This window comes from Lissotriton helveticus, chromosome 9 (assembly GCF_964261635.1).
Source record: "Lissotriton helveticus chromosome 9, aLisHel1.1, whole genome shotgun sequence".
Lineage (NCBI taxonomy): Eukaryota > Metazoa > Chordata > Amphibia > Caudata > Salamandridae > Lissotriton > Lissotriton helveticus.
The window spans coordinates 1,288,105,666-1,288,124,647 of NC_136070.1; the positions used below are offsets into that span (position 1 = coordinate 1,288,105,666).

General features: G+C 46.7%; 1 protein-coding gene across 1 annotated transcript in view; it reads left to right on the plus strand.

Moving 5' to 3' along the window:
• The window catches only part of STAB1 (stabilin 1), a 769,578-nt gene that overhangs the window by 314,016 nt on the left and 436,580 nt on the right, over positions 1-18,982 (plus strand). Inside the window, exons 15-16 of the mRNA XM_078661896.1 lie at positions 3,954-4,016; positions 11,012-11,125. Of these exons, the coding sequence (XP_078518022.1) occupies positions 3,954-4,016; positions 11,012-11,125 (177 nt within the window). The remainder of the gene's footprint in view (positions 1-3,953; positions 4,017-11,011; positions 11,126-18,982) is intronic.

The following is an 18,982-nucleotide window of genomic DNA, read 5'->3' on the forward strand; positions in this document are numbered from 1 at the left end:
CACAACTGGAAATGGAACTTCTCCAGGTGCCACAATTGGAAATGCACCTTCTCCAGGTGCCACAACTGGAAATGGACCTTCTCCAGGCGCCACAACTGGAAATGGAACTTCTCCAGGTGCCACAACTGGAAATGGACCTTCTCCCGGTGCCACAACTGGAAATGGACCTTCTCCAGGTGCCACAACTGGAAATGCACCTTCTCCCAGTGCCACAACTGGAAATGGACCTTCTCCAGGCGCCACAACTGGAAATGGAACTTCTCCAGGTGCCACAACTGGAAATGGACCTTCTCCCGGTGCCACAACTGGAAATGGACCTTCTCCAGGTGCCAGAACTGAAAACGCACCTTCTCCAGGTGCCAGAACTGGAAATGGACCTTCTCCAGGTGCCACAACTGGAAATGCACCTTCTCCAGGTGCCAGAACTGGAAATGGACCTTCTCCAGGTGCCACAACTGGAAATGCACCTTCTCCAGGTGCCAGAACTGGAAACGCACCTTCTCGAGGTGCCACAACTGTAAATGGAGCTTCTCCAGGTGCCACAACTGGAAATGGAACTTCTCCAGGTGCCACAACTGGAAATGGACCTTCTCCAGGTGCCACAACTGGAAATGCACCTTCTCCAGGTGCCACAACTGGAAATAGACCTTCTCCAGGTGCCACATCTGGAAATGAATGAAGATTAAATTGTCTGTAGGGGTTGAAACCGTCAAAGTAACTGGGCGAGGATGTTGTTGGATGTGTTGTTGGCGTAGGTCCTACCAGCGGCATGCCTGATAAGGGCTGAACATCCAGTAGGGCGGGCTTGCTGCTAGAGGCGTGGTCAATGCCGTGCATCTGCTGTGTCGGGTGGATTCCACCTTACTACTCTCTCCTAAGCCGGGCACATTATCTGGACATCGCCTGCATTTCCAGTGTATGATGTTCTCTGCCCGAATCTGTGCAGATGGTTCTCAGCCTTGAAACCAGGCACAGCATGGCCTCAGTGCTGCCCTTGTTGCACACAATCCTTTCTGTAGATGAACAACGGCCATTGATAGGTTTGACACCTATTGAATGAGTTTATAGTGATGCTTTACGGATGTCACCTCAACGGCGAGTCTCTTGGTTCCTCCTGACATTATGTGGGAGAGAAGGTTCCTCGTGTAGACGGCGAAGATTGTGACTGGTTCCTTGAAGACATGGTTTTGGAGAACTTTGGTGAATGTCTCAGTTCTTCTCTTGCTCTGTCAGAGCTTCTGTGGTACATAACTTTGGTGCCCTTACTTTCTGCTCCAGCCAAGAGCACCGGATGGTCTGTAATCAAAAGACGACCTGGTGATGGTAACTCACCGACCCATGTCTCAGTGGCATGTGCTGCGTCTTTTGTCACTGAATGTTGAACCAACGTGGCTCCTTCCCTTCTGTAGTGTTGTTGTAGACTCATGTACACAAAGCACACACAATGCAAGCCTTGGCTTCACTCACTCAATGTTTCCAGATTCATCTGTGCCATGGCAAACACTGTAGAAGATTGCACTACAGATTGCATTAATTGACCATTGCTTGGCATTGTTACTCAGCTGCACCTGCCACCGTTGCATCCTGTAAAACCTGGGAGTTTGAAGGGCTTCTGCTGCACAGCCACCACTTCTCCTTCACAATAGCTGGTGCTGACACCCCCAAACCTCGGATCAGTGACGGCGGCCGAGTCTGTCATCTCCCCCTATCATGATCAGGCTCTCGACTGCAGCGGACCACTGTTCCATCTCTCCCCCTCATGTTAACCACCAGCGCACACCCGGCACCCCCCGGACGTCACTCATTTTCTCAAAGCCTTGATCCTGCCTCAACTTCTGGAGAATAATCCGCTCACTCATTTTAGTATTCTGTTAATTTGGCCTTTTCCATCCACTTTCCCGGTGATGAGAAACCCAGGAGTCGTAGCTCCCGCTCATATACCACTGGCCTTGTGTCCTTTCTGTGGATAGATATGGTTTTAACCTCGATCCTATTTTCATTTCAACACAGAGATAAGAGTATTCAGTAACCCTGGGCGGAGTTTGCGGAGTTGCACTACGCGAAGCAACATGAAGCCAGGCGAAGTGCAAAAAAACATCCACCGCACTACGCAGAGCTCCGCGATCAGCGGAGTACGGTAGAAAAATGCAGTTCGTGGTGATTGCACAGTGCCGGATGCTTGTCCGCACTGTGCAATCATTGCGAACAGCACCATGCACAGCGCAAGCTTACCTCTTCTGCGGCTCAAGTAGATTTTAACTCGAGCAGCAGCTTATTGTACCCAAAAGGGCAGCTTCTCAATGCAAGCGGTTGTGAGCATACGCGACCACTCGCAATGAGAAACCTGACACCCCCACCACCCCCCCCTGCATTGAGAAATCTTACCAGGAGGTTTATTGTCCACGCTCGCACTCGCTAACTTTATGTTGGTGATCACAAATGAAGAAAAATCTCATCGGGAGATGGATTTTCCTTGCTCGTACTCACCAACTTGACGTTGGTAAACGCGACCAAGGATTAAAACTCAGCTCCGCTGCGCAAAGCTGATTTTTTGGAACTCCGCGAGCTCCACGTAACGTGGAGTGCAGGAGACTCCACAAACTCTGCGAGCGGAGTTCACCACCCAGGGTTAGTACTCAGTTGCTCTAGGGGGATGTATGTCACTACAACGCATACTTTTACAACGCATACCTTTACAACACATTTTTTACAACGCAACATCCATTACAACGGATTCTATTACAACGCATGCCATTACAATGAAAATTAAAAAACTACATTCACAACGCATTCCATTACAACGCATAATACCTTTACAATGCATACCATTACAACGCATAACATTACATTGCATGTTTGGTAAGTATTGGATAGTGTAGGGGTAAAATTTACTATTCTAACTCCAGGGGGTGCAACAGTAGGGTAAGTGTTGGATAGTGTAGGGGTAAAAATTACTATTCTAACTCCAGGGGGTGCAACAGTAGGGTAAGTGTTGGATAGTATAGGGGTAAAAATTACTATTCTAACTCCAGGGGGTGCAACAGTAGGCTAAGTGTTGGATGGTAGTGTTATGCGTTGTAATGGTATGCGTCGTAATGACTGCGTTGTAAAGACATGCGTTGTAATGGTGTGCGTTGTAGTGTCATGCATTGTAATGGTTGCGTTGTAATGACATGCGTTGTAATGGATGTTGCGTTGTAAACGTTTCGTTGTAATGGTAGTGCATTGTAAAAGTTGCGTTGTAAACGTTGTTTTCCCTCTAGGGCTGGGGTCACTAGCTACAACAAAAATAAAAATGACCATTGGCTGCAATTAAATCAAAGATATGTCTCCTGTTCTTGAAAAAAATAACATATTTTATATGTTGACCACATTAAGATGGGGTCCTGCTTTCTTGTATTTAATTCATGTATAAGTAGCTCTGTAGTAAAACTGACATTGCTTAAGTTGATCTTGCACCCCCTCTTATGCTTGGTTGGATTTTGCCCAAGGGGCCTTTTTTTCTTTTTGAGTCAGCAATCCAGGTACTTCAAATTTAGGCCCATGTGCACCTATTTGGTGAAATAAAAAAAACTCTCCCAGTGATTCAAACAGTTTCTTTGTCCTGGGTATTTAGTAATGATATGCTTCTATTTCCTTAAGTGATATGTAAGTCTATACGCAGGCTGAGTTACCCGTTTTGTTTCTTTACATGTAAAGTCAGTGAGACCCATTACTTTTAGGTATAAAAGTAATAATCGCTTGTAATGCACATGTACACTCCAGGGTGAATAATTCACTGTGATACATATCTTCCCTCCCTGGGTGCATTGATCACTTGCATATGATTATTAATACATGCAGCACACAATAAAACACAATTACAAAAAGTACACAGTTTCTATGCTAGTTTAAAACAGGTTTGCCTTTATTAATTTCACATTATAATATCTGTATTTTCGAATGTTTTACAGTTACGAATAGGAGATATTCTTCAGAAAACAGAGGCTTTCAGCAGATTTCAAACAATGTTAGAGGTAAGTTAAACAACTTTGTAATTTGATTTTTGTTACATTTCGAACCAGCTAACATTGCAATTTATATCCTGCACTCTTCTAGATAATGCTTTATCCAGTCACGTGCATCACAATTGTGGCTGTTGAGTCGCATTGTCAAATTTAAATCCATCCTAATGACCAACAGTTGTATTTATGTATGTATGTATGTATGCATATATACATGTGGTATTTGCCAAAAGACAGCTGAGCACTGTACAAGGTGAAAGGTAAGCACACCATCAATGAGTGAAAGAGGTAGCTGTGTTGTGAGAACAGAGATGTAGTGTTAATGCATTGTGATGTAGTGTTCTTTAAGAGGTGAGTCCTCACTCTTTCCTAAACAGGAACAGTGTTGGGGCGCTCCAATTGATTTGGTGGTGATGTTCTAAATCCTGGGTGCATAGTTGTAAAAGGTCAGCTGCTTTGATTCCTCTTGTTTGCACTTGTTTGTCTTCATTCTAAAGGTCACCGAGATGTTGGGGTGCTCAGAGCCACCACAGATGGTGAGCTTGTAGAAGGTAGGTGTGCCGGCCGTGATGGCTTTGTAGGTGATACAACTGGTTTTGAAGATGGTGTGAACGGGCTCGGAGAGCCAATGGAGTTCCATCAGGATGGGGGTGATGTGATCTTGTTTCTTCAGGCCCTGGATGAGATGTACTGCTGTGTGTAGGATCATTTCAATTCTAGATCCTCCACTACAGCTGATTTTACTCTTCGCTATCGCAAGCATTGCTGAACGGATTTACACCTAGCCTTACTTGACACTACCAAATACTTTTTGTTTATGGGTGTAAATCAGTTCAGTGGATAACGGTGGGTGTGGAAGTTTACTTTTTATGGATATCAGGTCGGTGGGTCCTCAAACCTAAGAAGCCTGAGAAGCTGTCAGTAAATGAGACCTCTCTTTGATGCGGCCTCACACAGTAGCAGATACCAAAGCCTTTCTCCTGAACACAAACTTCAAAGGAAGGGTCACACAGGACTAGACACTAACCCCAAAAGAAAAAAAGCCTCCAGTTTTGATGGGGAGTTTGGGGGCCCACGCCAAAGATCATGGACCCTGTGACATGTTTGCGGATACAAAATGGGTTCTGCAAATTGTCTTTAAAATTTGAAAAAATAAACATTTTTAATCCAGAAGGAAAAACAATAAAAAAAGAAAATTCACAATGTGATGATGTCTGGTCAATGCAATGACCATGTGCAGTGAGAACTCTGTGCAAAACCCTCTGCCCATGGCCACAGCTTAATGGCACAAGAGCTAGTGCAAGGCCTGGCCATAGGCCAGATATGGCGCCCAAAGTCCATTTCACGTGCCCAAAGGCCGGACGTAGTTTGTTTTGTGACACAGAGCAAGGTGGAGAACTTAGTGACAGGCCAGACCTGTGTCCACAGCCTCTTGCATAAGGCTGAAGGCCATATGGAGCAGCTTTGGTGGCATGGGAGCTGAAGAAGGCCTGGTACCAGGCCAGGCTTTACCCCTGAACGTAACTGATGGCCATGTACACAAGAGGCTGGGCACACAGACAGTAGGGCACATGAAGGGGTGCAGGGTAGACTCTGCCTTCAGCCCCTAAGACTCGCACGCTGTGAGGTGTTGGGCCTAGCGGCAAGTCTTAATCCAACCGTTAGGACTCACTGGCTGGTGGGTGAAGGGCCTGTCCAGGCCCGACTTCCAACCCATGCTGCACTGACCTGTCTTCACGTGCAGCAGGGGCTGGGCGATTGTGAGTTTTGGTACAAGCCATTACCACAGGACAGGCCTTGTGTTCAGTCATTAGGGCCCATCATCCATTGTGCCTGGGACTTGGAAAGCTTGCAATAGGTCACATCCTTCATCCAACCCCAGACGCATACAGCTCAAGGATGCGCGAAGCAATGGCTGGCTGCACAGAGGGTGGCCTTCATCCAACCACTAACGTTCATTAAAACAATCTTGCAAAGCTAATTAAAGGCACATTTAAAGAAAGGTGTGCCTGACATGGTAACTCAAAAAACTAACACTCTCATGGTACAGATATGAAATTCACTGAAAAACTCATTGTTTCGGGGACATCATGGTTGCAAAGAAACTCCTTACCAGCCCTGCGACTCACCAAGTGAGATCTAATACTCAAACCATAACTTTCAACCTCCGCTTGCTCTGCTCCCGGCCTCAAGTATCCAGTGTGGCTCAAGGGTGGGCCAACGTGATGTTCAATGTTTTCAAAACTGTGCAAGATATAACCAAAGTTTATTGTCTAATCTAAAGATGCAGTTGGACGCGTCCAAAGCCAAAACAACATACACCATCGATCAAACCATATTGGGCGTTTGCCAAAAGCTTGGGCCAGATTTGACGTTTGAAGGATCTGAAAATTCTACAATGTGTGGATGAAGCTTGATCTACTGTGGAGAATCCACTGCCAGTGACGTCCGTCACACCGATGGTTTGGTGGAGGAAATTCAGCCGGTGAATTCTGATGCATGTTTGGAGTCTCCTCCAAATACTGAGGAGTTTTAGTTCCTCAATACTGCAGATCAGGCTTAGGGTTTCCAGAAATTGTGGTGCATGTGGGTGATGTGAGATCATAAAGCTCTTAACCTCGGTCTTCAAAAGATTGTATGAGATGTATATATCAAAATGATTGCAAAGTCCTTCATCAGTCATAAAGAGTTCACAACAATAATGTCATTGATAGAGTGGACTTGGCCCAAATATAAAAATACAAATGATCTTTCTAATCCATTAGGCAGGGTTAAGTCCTGTTTTTCCTCTCTAAATCCTCCTCCTTCTTCTCAGTGATGGGTCTTGGAGTGTGCATTAGGAGTCAAGGAGCAATTAGACGTCTCAAACTTAAATTTCATTAAACTGTTAAGTTCAGTCAATGATGAGAAATGTATTGTTGATTCAAAGCTTTTTATTTCTCACTAGGAGATTAATAAAGTAATTTCCTTTACTTTTATTTCTATTAATCCGCAAATCAAATACGTTTACAGAAAATGTCATCAAAAAGAATGGTTAGAAGAAACCATCAAATATTTTGCATTCAGCACATTCCATAAAGGAATAAATTCCCTATTCTAAAGTTTAAGAACAGAATTTTAGATTTGAGAAACCCATAAAAAGTTCAAATTCAAGGAAAGAGCTGAATAAAAAGAGCATAAAGATTCTGAGCCAAACTAGAGCAGCAGAACGTCCCATAAAGAGTAGCTCCTAAGACTCATCCGAGTGTCAATAAATCCGAACAATTCAGCATACACCTGCAGTAGGAATCTGTCAAGTCAATCACAGGGGGGCAGTAGCAGTCGTAGCTACAACCATCAAGGGTCTGAGTCTGGAGAAATCCTCTAAAGAAAAAGTGGGCCTGATTCACAGAACTAACTCAAGACAAAATTCTAAACTTACTACTTTTGGTATTCACAGAAGGCACTTAGTAGTAGTGAAGTTAGGATTTTGTCTTAAGTCTGTCTTAAGTCTGTCTTAAGTCTGTCTTAAGTCTGTCTTAAGTCTGTCTTAAGTTTGTCTTAATTTTGTCTTAAGTCAAACTTAAGACAAAATCCTAACTTTACTACTACTAAATGCCTTCTGTGAATACCAAAAGTAGTAAGTTTAGGATTTCGTCTTAAGTTAGTTCTGTGAATCGGGCCCAGTGTGCGTGGCTCTACCTGGGAACGTGCACTAATATAAAAGTCAAAAACACATGTTGAAGGCATTGAACAGGCTCCTTTCTTCTTGGACCAATCAGGAGAAAGAGTTCTTCGGTAACCAGGTTCAGCTCCTCCGTTCCCGCGGAAATACACGCAGATTATACTTTTTATCCCAAGGTTAGCGGCAGACAGGCTTCTGAAGTTAGATTCTGGAAACATCAGGCTTAGTACCCATAGTCCTTAAACCCCAGCCGACATTCTACAGCTTAACCTGTTTCACTGCGAGAACAATTAACTACTGATTAAAAGGCAAAATAACTGCCCGGTGATGCATTCTTCCCAATGTGAATCAAACAATTATTGTTTAAAGTGCACAAGTTATCCTACTCAAACCTTGTATGAAACATATGAAATAGGAAGTTCATGAGATTCAAGAATAAAATGTAGCTCATTAAAGTAATACACTTTGTTAGACTGAATATTCTGTAAATATGACAACATCTCTAAGCGTGTCACTTGAAGGCCAACCTTCTAGATCGCGTTATAAAAAACTTGCTTCAAAGCCTTTTTGTGGCCAACATGGCTGACAAGAGTCTCCCGTGCTTCAGCGCTTTTCAAAAGCGCATCAGTTCGACGTTAAGTTTTACACTCTTCGTTGCACAACTCACCTAATATTTTAATTATTATTTTTGTTCTAATTAATACATTCTATTATCATCGATGAAATCATTGATGATGTCACATTTGATCTAATCAGTGATGTCATCAATGACCTAATTTGATGTCACCAGTCGAATCCATGATGCTGTATGTGGTCTCATCAGTGCTGTCGTGTGTGCGGGCGTTAGCAGTCCCTGGCGAGAGGGCGAGCCATGATCGAAGCATCTGACCATAACTGGTGAACTTCAGTCGTCTCCAGGCTTTGATCTGGAAAAATACCATCACATTAATAGTTTTATTCAGTGATAGAATTGTAGATGGAAAATGTAATATCATTTTAATCTCCTTCTTCACCATCAGAGCAAAGGTGCAAAAAGACCCCCAATAGGAAGAGTGAGAAGTCAGAGGTTTTCTAGTTGCTCATGTGTAGACATTTATTTTGTAAACCATGACTCATTCTAGTTTTTTCACACTCTAGTAATGGTGGTAGTTTTGAGAGCTCTTTTCTGTAATCCAGGCTGGTGTCTCTCGTGCAGACGAAGGACCCTCAGGCGGGAGTGTGAACCCTCAAAGATACTTCTGCTGGTCAGTCCAGGGGTCCAGCCGGGGACTGACACCTGAACGCCAACGTTTTACAATTCATACATTGACCACTTTTGATGCTTCTAATGGTGCCCGCCTTAGGATCTCTTAGGGATTCCATTGGTGGTGCCCGCCTTAGGATCTCTTAGGGATTCCATTGGTGGTGCCTGCCTTAGGATCTCTTAGGGCTTCCATTGGTGGTGCCTGCCTTAGGATCTCTTAGGGATTCCATTGGTGGTGCCTGCCTTAGGATCTCTTAGGGATTCCATTGGTGGTGCCTGCCTTAGGACCTCTTAGGGCTTCCATTGGTGGTGCCTGCCTTAGGATCTCTTAGGGCTTCCATTGGTGGTGCCTGCCTTGGGATCTCTTAGGGCTTCCATTGGTGGTGCCTGGCTTTGGATCTCTTGGGGCTTCCATTGGTGGTGCCCGCCTTTAGATCTCTTAGGGCTTCCATTGGTGGTGCCTGCCTTTGGATCTCTTAGGGCTTCCACTGGTGGTGCCTGCCTTAGGATCTCTTAGGGCTTCCAATGATGGTGCCCGCCTTTAGATCTCTTAGGGCTTCCATTGGTGGTGCCTGCCTTTGGATCTCTTAGGGCTTCCACTGGTGGTGCCTGCCTTAGGATCTCTTAGGGCTTCCATTGGTGGTGCCCGCCTTTACATCTCTTAGGGCTTCCATTGGTGGTGCCTGCCTTAGGATCTCTTAGGGCTTCCACTGGTGGTGCCTGCCTTAGGATCTCTTAGGGCTTCCATTGGTGGTGCCCGCCTTTAGATCTCTTAGGGCTTCCATTGGTGGTGCCTGCCTTTAGATCTCTTAGGGCTTCCACTGGTGGTGCCTGCCTTAGGATCTCTTAGGGCTTCCATTGGTGGTGCCTGGCTTTGGATCTCTTAGGGCTTCCATTGGTGGTGCCTGGCTTTGGATCTCTTAGGGCTTCCAATGATGGTGCCCGCCTTTAGATCTCTTAGGGCTTCCATTGGTGGTGCCTGGCTTTGGATCTCTTAGGGCTTCCATTGGTGGTGCCTGGCTTTGGATCTCTTAGGGCTTCCATTGGTGGTGCCTGCCTTAGGATCTCTTAGGGCTTCCAATGATGGTGCCCGCCTTTAGATCTCTTAGGGCTTCCATTGGTGGTGCCTGCCTTTGGATCTCTTAGGGCTTCCATTGGTGGTGCCTGCCTTTGGATCTCTTAGGGCTTCCAATGATGGTACCTGCCTTTGGATCTCTTAGGGCTTCCATTGGTGGTGCCTGCCTTAGGATCTCTTAGGGCTTCCAATGATGGTACCCGCCTTTGGATCTCTTAGGGCTTCCATTGGTGGTGCCTGCCTTAGGATCTCTTAGGGCTTCCAATGATGGTGCCCACCTTTAGATCTCTTAGGGCTTCCATTGGTGGTGCCTGGCTTTGGATCTCTTAGGGCTTCCATTGGTGGTGCCTGCCTTAGGATCTCTTAGGGCTTCCATTGGTGGTGCCTGCCTTAGGATCTCTTAGGGCTTCCATTGGTGGTGCCCGCCTTAGGATCTCTTAGGGCTTCCAATGATGGTATCCGCCTTTAGATCTCTTAGGGCTTCCATTGGTGGTGCCCGCCTTTACATCTCTTAGGGCTTCCATTGGTGGTGCCCACCTTTAGATATCTTAGGGCTTCCATTGGTGGTGCCTGCCGTAGGATCTCTTAGGGCTTCCAATGATGGTACCCGCCTTTAGATCTCTTAGGGCTTCCATTGGTGGTGCCTGCCTTGGGATCTCTTAGGGCTTCCATTGGTGGTGCCCGCCTTTAGATCTCTTAGGGCTTCCATTGGTGGTGCCTGCCTTAAGATCTCTTAGGGCTTCCATTGGTGGTGCCTGCCTTTGGATCTCTTAGGGCTTCCATTGGTGGTGCCCGCCTTTACATCTCTTAGGGCTTCCATTGGTGGTGCCCACCTTTAAAACTCTTAGGGGAGTCAGGTAGGTCTCCAGAGCTCTCAAACCTCCTCCTCCTGTCGATCTTGCAGAATTGAGGTAATTTCTTGACTTTGTTCCAGAGTGTCCTCTTCTGAGAGTTACACCAGTGAATCTTTGACCATGTCAGTCGGGACCTTCTGACCATCTTTCTCTCATGTTGACTCTTTGCAGAATTGTGGACTCCCGCCCATCCTGGAAGGCCCGGGGCCGTTCACCGTGTTTGTGCCAAGCAATAAGGCAGTGGACACCCTGAGAGACGGGAGACTGATCTACCTCTTCACCCAGGTGAGAATGGCGAAGGGCGACCACGCCTGGAGTGATGGCCATATTGGAAGTGAGGACATCTCCATGTGGCACAGTGTGAGTGGTTAGAAGTGTGTGAGCGCCTGACATGGAATGAAGTCCATGGATGAGAAGGTTTGGTTGAGGGTGGGAGCAAAGCCTAGCAGCGGGAAATGAAGCAACACATGTTCATCAATCTATAGAGAAGGTTCGTGTGAGATGCAGGGTACCCACGCTCAACAAAAAGTAAGTGCCAACACCTTGAAGCCAGCCCGAACAGCGTTCTCAGGTTCTTCAGAGCACGCGGGCGTGGTTCATACTAGGTCTCCATTTTACAGTTGAATGTTCCACAGGTACTCTGTGATCTGTGGCCGATCAGATGGTCGAAGGTTCAGCCTTCTGCCTTTTTAAAGTTAGTGAAATGGGTACAATGGAGATGGATAATACATATTATTTGAATACACAAAGGCAATTCCGCTTGTGATGCGCAAAATGGTGAACTTTGTCTTTCTATGATTGCAGAAAACATTTCACTACACCCATGGCTCCCAGCTTCTTATCTACATGCCACAACCTTACCCTATTTTTAGGTTCTTTTCAGCTGAATACTCTGTACACACAGCAGCTAGAGAATTGCTATACTGGGTGTGTAGGCGACAAGCTTCAACAGCGTTAGCCACTGGCCAATCAGAGAAGGGACTTGACCTCAGCGGGCTCTGCATCCTGCCCATCCTTCTGAGGCTGTTCCCCCACTCAGTGCTGAACCTGGGGCTCCTCCTGCGTGTACAAGTGGGGGGACGGTGACCTCTGGGGATCCACCATGAGACGGGCGAAACCACAAGAATCGATGGCTCTGCCAAAGCAATAACTTATGCTTAAGTGTAGTGAAATGAGTTTGTCCTCCTTATAGCAGTAGGAGGGAGAGCACAATACAAGAAAATGCAGTCTGTGCTGTCTGTGGTACTGCAAAAACAGGTGCAAAATCATTTGCAGCGGCTTCAACTCTGCAAATTTCTAGTGTTCATAAACAAAGTGCCCTATGTGTTCAAATGCCAGAGCTGGGCCAGGTCTTACGGATACTGGGCGACTGCCTCTGCAATTTCTGTCGGCCGCAGTAGCCACTCAGGGATGCACTAGGGGGCTGCTTTCAAGACCCTGTCCTGCGAGGAATGAGTCAGGCCCTGGCCACCTTTCTACTTGTCGCTGCCTGCCGGGTTTGGTTTGAACATTTCTGCCGGGTTGAGTTTGGTTTAGAGTCCAGTCCAATTCTGGTTCTGCTTAGATCCACTGCAGGTAAATGTGTCACTCAAGCACCCGGGCAGTTTGACGTCAACTCGTCCTCTACAGTCCAGAGAGGGACATCCCTTGGACGGATCTGGTGGCCAGAAGTTCATAATCAGCTTCACTAAGACTGTCCTATCCTCATAAGAATGTCTGAAGCTCATCCCTGGGGGGCTGGTATCTCAGTCTGCTGGTCACAGCACACAGAGCTGGGAATCAGCGGCAGGAAGCTGACCCCATCCCAACTCCAGACCCTCAGGAGTGAACACCGTACAATTTAAATCTTAAATCATGCCAATGGCAGCACGTCTGTGTCAGATCTTGCCTCACCATGGTGTTCAGTTGGCTCAGCAGGAACCAAGTGAAATGTAATTCAGAAAAGACAGAAATCATCTTTTTTGGTACCCCGTCCGTGGATAACAGGAGACAATGGTGGCCTGAGGAGAGGTCTGCCTCTCTCAGCTCAAACCACAGTAAAAAATCTCAATATCCACATTGAAAGCACTCTCTCAATGAGGTCTCAAGTACAGCCCAATCTGGGAATATATAATGGCCTGCTACGTATATTGAGGACATGTCTTCCTCTTCTCTCTCTGGACACCAGCAAAACTGTGGTCAGGCTCTGGTTACTTCCAGACTGGACTATGCCAACATCTTGTACTTGGGCCTTCCCTGTTCTCTCCTCCAGCGCCTCTAAGTGGTTCAAAATGCTGCGGCCAGACTGGTCCATAGGCTCAAGCCCAGGGCTCACATGCCCCCACACTTAAAGGCACTACACTGGCTCCCGATGAGCAAAAGGATCAAATTTAAGGCCCTGGTACTGTTCTTTAAAGACATTCATGGACATCAAGACAAGAGCTAGCCACTACTTGCCACCAGAACTCTGAGGTCATCCTCCATGGGCCTGGCCTGTATCCCCAGCATACGCTCAAGCTTGGAACCGTCTCCCAGCTTCTCTCAGATCGACGGCCGATCTGGCGGTTTTTAAGAAACTTCTTAAAATGTGTTATTCCCAGGGCGAGGGGTAGATGTCTGGTCTGTTAACCTGAGATTATTATCACCGAGACACTCTTGTTAAGTAGCAGTGCACTCTATAAATGTGCATCATTCCTTCATTCTATGCATGGACATGATTGTTTCTGTGTGTCTTTTTAATTCTGTGGCCCTGTTTATCACTTAGCCCTTACCACCCCTAACGATGCATTGAAGCATTGTGGTGAGTAGCATACTACTTCCAGAATCCAAAATGACTGGTAGTCTGGAAGATGAATAGTTTTTTCTTCTACTTCTGTGTTAGTTGTTTGATTATTCCTGAGCCCTGCAGGATGACTCATGTGGTCAGTGCTGTACTAGATTGATAACGTTTCAGGGAGGAATATTTACTGGGGTATGAATTGTGTGTGCCAATGCTTGCCACATGTGTGAAACCTGCATAGCAACTGAGATGTCATTAGCTTGAAGGGGAATGTCAATCACATAAGGGTGCTTAATTCTGTAGTCTGTAGTTCCCAAGATGAGAGAAAAAGGAAGGATTGGGCCAGAAAGGGAGTGCATGCATGGCCAGGTGGGAACAAAGTTAAGAACTGCAGGTGATGATGATGATGATGGCAAGCAATATTTTGTTTTTCCAGAAGATGGATTGTATGTCTTGTTTTATGAACTGAGTTCTTGCAGTTTGTGACTTTTCAGTTGATAGTCACCTTCTGGTTGGTGAGCACCATCTCGATTGATAATCACCTTCTCCGTTGATAATCACCTTCTCCGTTGATAATCCCCTTCTTAGTTGATGATCACCTTCTCGGTTGATAATCACCTTCTCGGTTGATAATCACCTTCTCGGTTGATGATCATCTTCTCGTGTGATAATCACCTTCTTGGTTGATGATAACCTTCTTGGTTGATGAGCTCCTTCTCAGTTGGAGAGCTCCTTCTTGGTTGATAATCACCTTCTAGGTTGATGAGCTCCTTCTCATTTGATAATTTCCTTCTAGGTTGGTAAGCACCTTCTCCATTGGTGAGCACCTTCTGGGTTGATAATCTCCTTCTGGGTTGATAATCACCTTCTCGGTTGATTATCACCTACTCCGTTAATAATCACCTACTCCGTTGATAATCACCTTCTCGGTTTATGGGCAACATCCTTTACAATGCGGTGTTTACACCGCGGGGCCTTTACGAAGCAGCCATCACAACGCAAGGAATTACTACAACTTGCGCTGGATGGCGCTCTTGCTCAAGGAATAGTTTAATTTTCTATTCCAACACCTTCCCTACTGTTGCGTGGGCTGGAGTTGGAATAGAAAATTAAAATAATCCACAATCCAGCGCCCTTCAACGCAAGTCGTTGTAACGACTTGTGTTGTGATAACTCCGTGGTAATGGTAGCGCGGTGTAAACACCGCGTCGTAATGACATACATCCTCGGTTGATGATCACCTTCTCGGTTGATAATCACCTTCTCGGTTGATAATTACCTTCTTGGTTGATGAGCTCCTTCTTGGTTGATAATCACCTTCTCGGTTGATAATCACCTTCTTGGTTGATGAGCTCCTTCTTGGTTGATAATCACCTTCTCAGTTGATAATCACCTTCTAGGTTGATGAGCTACTTCTCAGTTGATAATCTCCTTCGAGGTTGGTAAGCACTTTCTACATTGGTGAGAACCTTCTGGGTGGATAATCACCTTCTGGGTTGATAATCATCTTCTCGGTTGATGATCACCTTCTTTGTTGGTGAGCTTCTTCTCAGTTCATAATCACCTTCTCGGTTAATGAGCTTCTCGGTTGATGAGCTCCTTCTCGGTTGATGAGCTCCTTCTCGGTTGAAAATCACCTTCTCGGTTGATAATCACCTTCTCGGTTGGTAATCACCTTCTCGGTTGGTAATCACCTTCTCGGTTGATAATTGTCAGGAATCACCCCCCCCTGCCGCTCACTAACTTCTGTACTAGACAATTCGTATGAAAAGGAAATCGGCATGCGGGCGAACTTCAGGAACCAGCATGCCTAGCGCGGGTCATTTGCAGGAAGAAAACACCCATAAAAGACGTCTGCCGTGGAGAACAGGTGTCGGATATTGAGATCCTTGCCGGCGTATTCTGGATTTGGAGACTGCGGACCCTCCTCTCCTTGGAAGCTCCTGCGGTCTCGGACCGAGCTTCAAACCAGCTTGAGAAGGTAAGATCGAGCCGCTGCTCTCTTATGCCCCCGCTTTGGTGCTCTTCGCGGTTGAGTGCCTGGCTAGGCATCCCCGTGAGAGGAGCGATCAGAGATGCACACCTCGGAGGTGTTTGCCAGCGTTCTCTGTTGGGGTACTATGTTCCTTGGACTGCGAGGTAGAGCGGCAGCTCCCTCGTAGGACAGCCCGTGGTTGAACGGGAGAGCTACTGTCACCGCGCTTTAAGGTGGAGCGGCTGCTCCCTTGAAAGCAATCCATTACAACGCGGTTGAGAGCCAGGGAAGGCGCTCCCGCAATTGAGTACACTAACGCTTGGTGCTCCGTTAGCGCGCTCATCAGGCGCTAAACGCTGACCACCCCTAATAGCGTACAGCAGAAATCGAACGGCATTGTCGGCCGTTACTCAGCACAGTGCCCTCCGTTGGGGAATACCGGGACCGGTATTCATGCGGAGGACGGTTGGTTCACTTGTCCTACGTGTACTCCATGCTGATAAGCGTATCATCTTGAATACTAATATCAAGCTTTATTGTTTCTTCTGTACGAACAAAACGCTGGCAGTGGTATAAACTGCCACGAGATAGGACTGCCTTTATTCTATACCCTTATGCTTTATTGTCCTACTCTTATCATTAAAACCCCATCGGACCGTACAACTGTTGTGGAGTGTTTTATGTTGGCTTACCATCTACACCTCGATCCTGAGGACACCTGGTAGATTACACAATATCCGACCTTTAACACACAATCATCCTCCCGGTCGGGTGGAAGACGATGGCCACCCTGGAAGACGTGTTAGCAGCCCTGGCTGCAGTGCAAAGTGAACTCTCAGCCTCAAGGCTGGAAACAGCAGATCTAAGGGCCAGGCTTGACACTGTGCAACGAAACCCTTTCAGTACCGGACCCACACCAACGACCTCTTCTTCGGCGGTAGTGGTGGAGATGCCCGTCTCCATACCCCTGGCCACACCTGAGAGATACAGAGGAGATCCCAGCTCAGTGCAGGTTTTCCTGACTCAAGTGGCCTTGCACCTCTCATGTAAACAAAAATCATTCCCTACCAATCAAGCAAGAGTGGCTTTCATCATCTCGTATCTGGCCGGGAATGCCGCCCAATGGGCTGTTCCGTTGGTGAGCCGTGACGACCCTCTCTTATGCAATTGGGAAGCCTTTCGAGAGGAGTTCGTGAAAGTGTTCGACAGAAGGGCCGATTCCTACACCGCAGACAGGGAACTGCTGGAACTTTGCCAAGGCAGCAACGATCTCTTACAGTATTTGAGTACGTTCAGACGTCTAGTGGCTGAAACCAAGTGGCCCGCTTCGAAGCAATCTGCACTCTTTCATCAAGGGTTGAGCGATGAGCTGAAGGATGTTATCGCACAGATTGATCCACAGCCCAAGACATGCGAAGGACTCATTAACCTGGTCTTGCGCCTGGATCATCGTTTGGGCGAGCGCAGAGGCGATCATAAGAGGAAAGGAAAACCACTGCCTTCTTATGGGTCCCAAGGAACTACCGAAACAAACAACACAACAAGGTCGGAACCAATGGACATTGGAGCCATTAGAGCCAGTCTCACGGCAACCGAGAAAGAATCGCGCCGCAAACAGGGCCTCTGTTTGTATTGCACCAAGAAGGGGCATTTCGTACGGGAATGCCCGGCCAAGCCGAGGAACAGTCGGTTTCGGACCAATAGGACTGTGACGGCAGCAGTAGACACTCAGGCGGAAAACCTATAGACTCCCAGGATAGAGAAGGGGCCTCTCGGAGTCATGAGGAAAATTTTATTTAGGGATTAAGGCAAAACGTTTCCACCACTATTTAAGTACCGTGACTAGGTCCAAAGCGAAGGTGCTAGATCCAGGAATGTAATCCCTATACAGACCCAACAAGGAAGATAAGAGAACCCTACTTCCTTGACTTACTAGACTTTGAAAAATGGACAGCACCCTTCAGAATTAAATACACAATTTAAGATGAATAATATCTCAGCATTTATTAAATCACATATAAAATTGTCATGATTGTTTCCCCAACAAATATATAGACAAGAGACTTTGAGTCTTCAGTTTTCTGTCCTTTATTCAGTCTTTAATTTTCTTTAAAATAATCGCTGATAGCCAAATAGCCCCGTTTGTTCTCCAAGTATTTTTTCAATGTGGGCCCGTCCCACCATTTTGCCAGCTCCTGTTTACGGAGTTTTTCAAGCCGGATGAATTTACTGTTCAGGCCATCTGTCTTAGTTGTTGGTATAGGTGGACGAGTGGTATTTTTATCTGAATTAAAGAGATCACCAAGGAGTTCCTCTCTATTGTCCTCAAAGTTCATGATTCAAAATTGTCAAAGATTAGGCTGGTTTCTCCATTTGCGCTCATACCTCGACAAGCTTCTGGGCCTTGGATTTATCAGGCCTTCTAAGTCCCCAGCGGCATCGCCCCTCTTTTTTATCCCGAAAGCCAATGGGGAGTTAAGGATCTGTGTGGACTTTAGGGCTCTGAACGCCATCACGGTCAAGAATACGTACCCCTTGCCACTCATAAACGTGCTGTTGGAACAGGTAAAGAAAGCCAAGATCTATACGAAACTGGATCTCAAGGGGGCATACCATCTCGTTCGCATGAGGAGCGGTGACGAATGGAAAACGGCTTTCAAGACCAGGTTCGGACTCTTCAAATACCTTGTCATCCCATTTGGGCTCTGCAACGCCCCTGCTGCCTTCCAGTTCTTCCTAAATTAGGTGTTCCGTAATCTGCTTGATGTATACGTGGTTGTGTACATCGACGATATCCTCATCTATTCCGATACTGACGAGGACCATGTGCAACATGTGTCAACGGTGCTACGGAAACTCAGAGAACACAGGCTGTTCTGTAAACTCAGCAAGTGTGACTTCCATGTCACATCCGTGGAATTCCTAGGGGTGATGTTGAGTCCGGATAGACAGGAAATGGCTGAGCGCAAAATTAGGGCGGTTGAGGCCGGGCCGACTCCGCAATGCGTAAAGGATGTACAGTGCTTCATCGGGTTCGCTAACTTTTATAGGAGGTTCATCAATGGATTCTCCGGACTCGTGGCCCCGATTACCCAGCTATTGAGGAAGTCTCAACCGTTTGTTTGGAACCCGGAAGCGCAAGAGGCGTTTGTGGCCCTGAAGAAGGCGTTCGTCACTTCTCCTGTTCTCGCCCACCCCAACCCGGAACAACCATATGTGGTAGAGGCGGACGCGTCTGAAGTGGCTCTAGGGGGCATACTGGCACAACGACATCAGCAAACGGGTGTGCTACATCCAGTAGCCTTCATGTCCAGGAAACTGAACGACGCGGAGAGGAATTACCACATTGCGGAGAAGGAACTGTTGGCAATCAAGGAAGCCTTCACAGAGTGGAGGCATCTGCTAATGG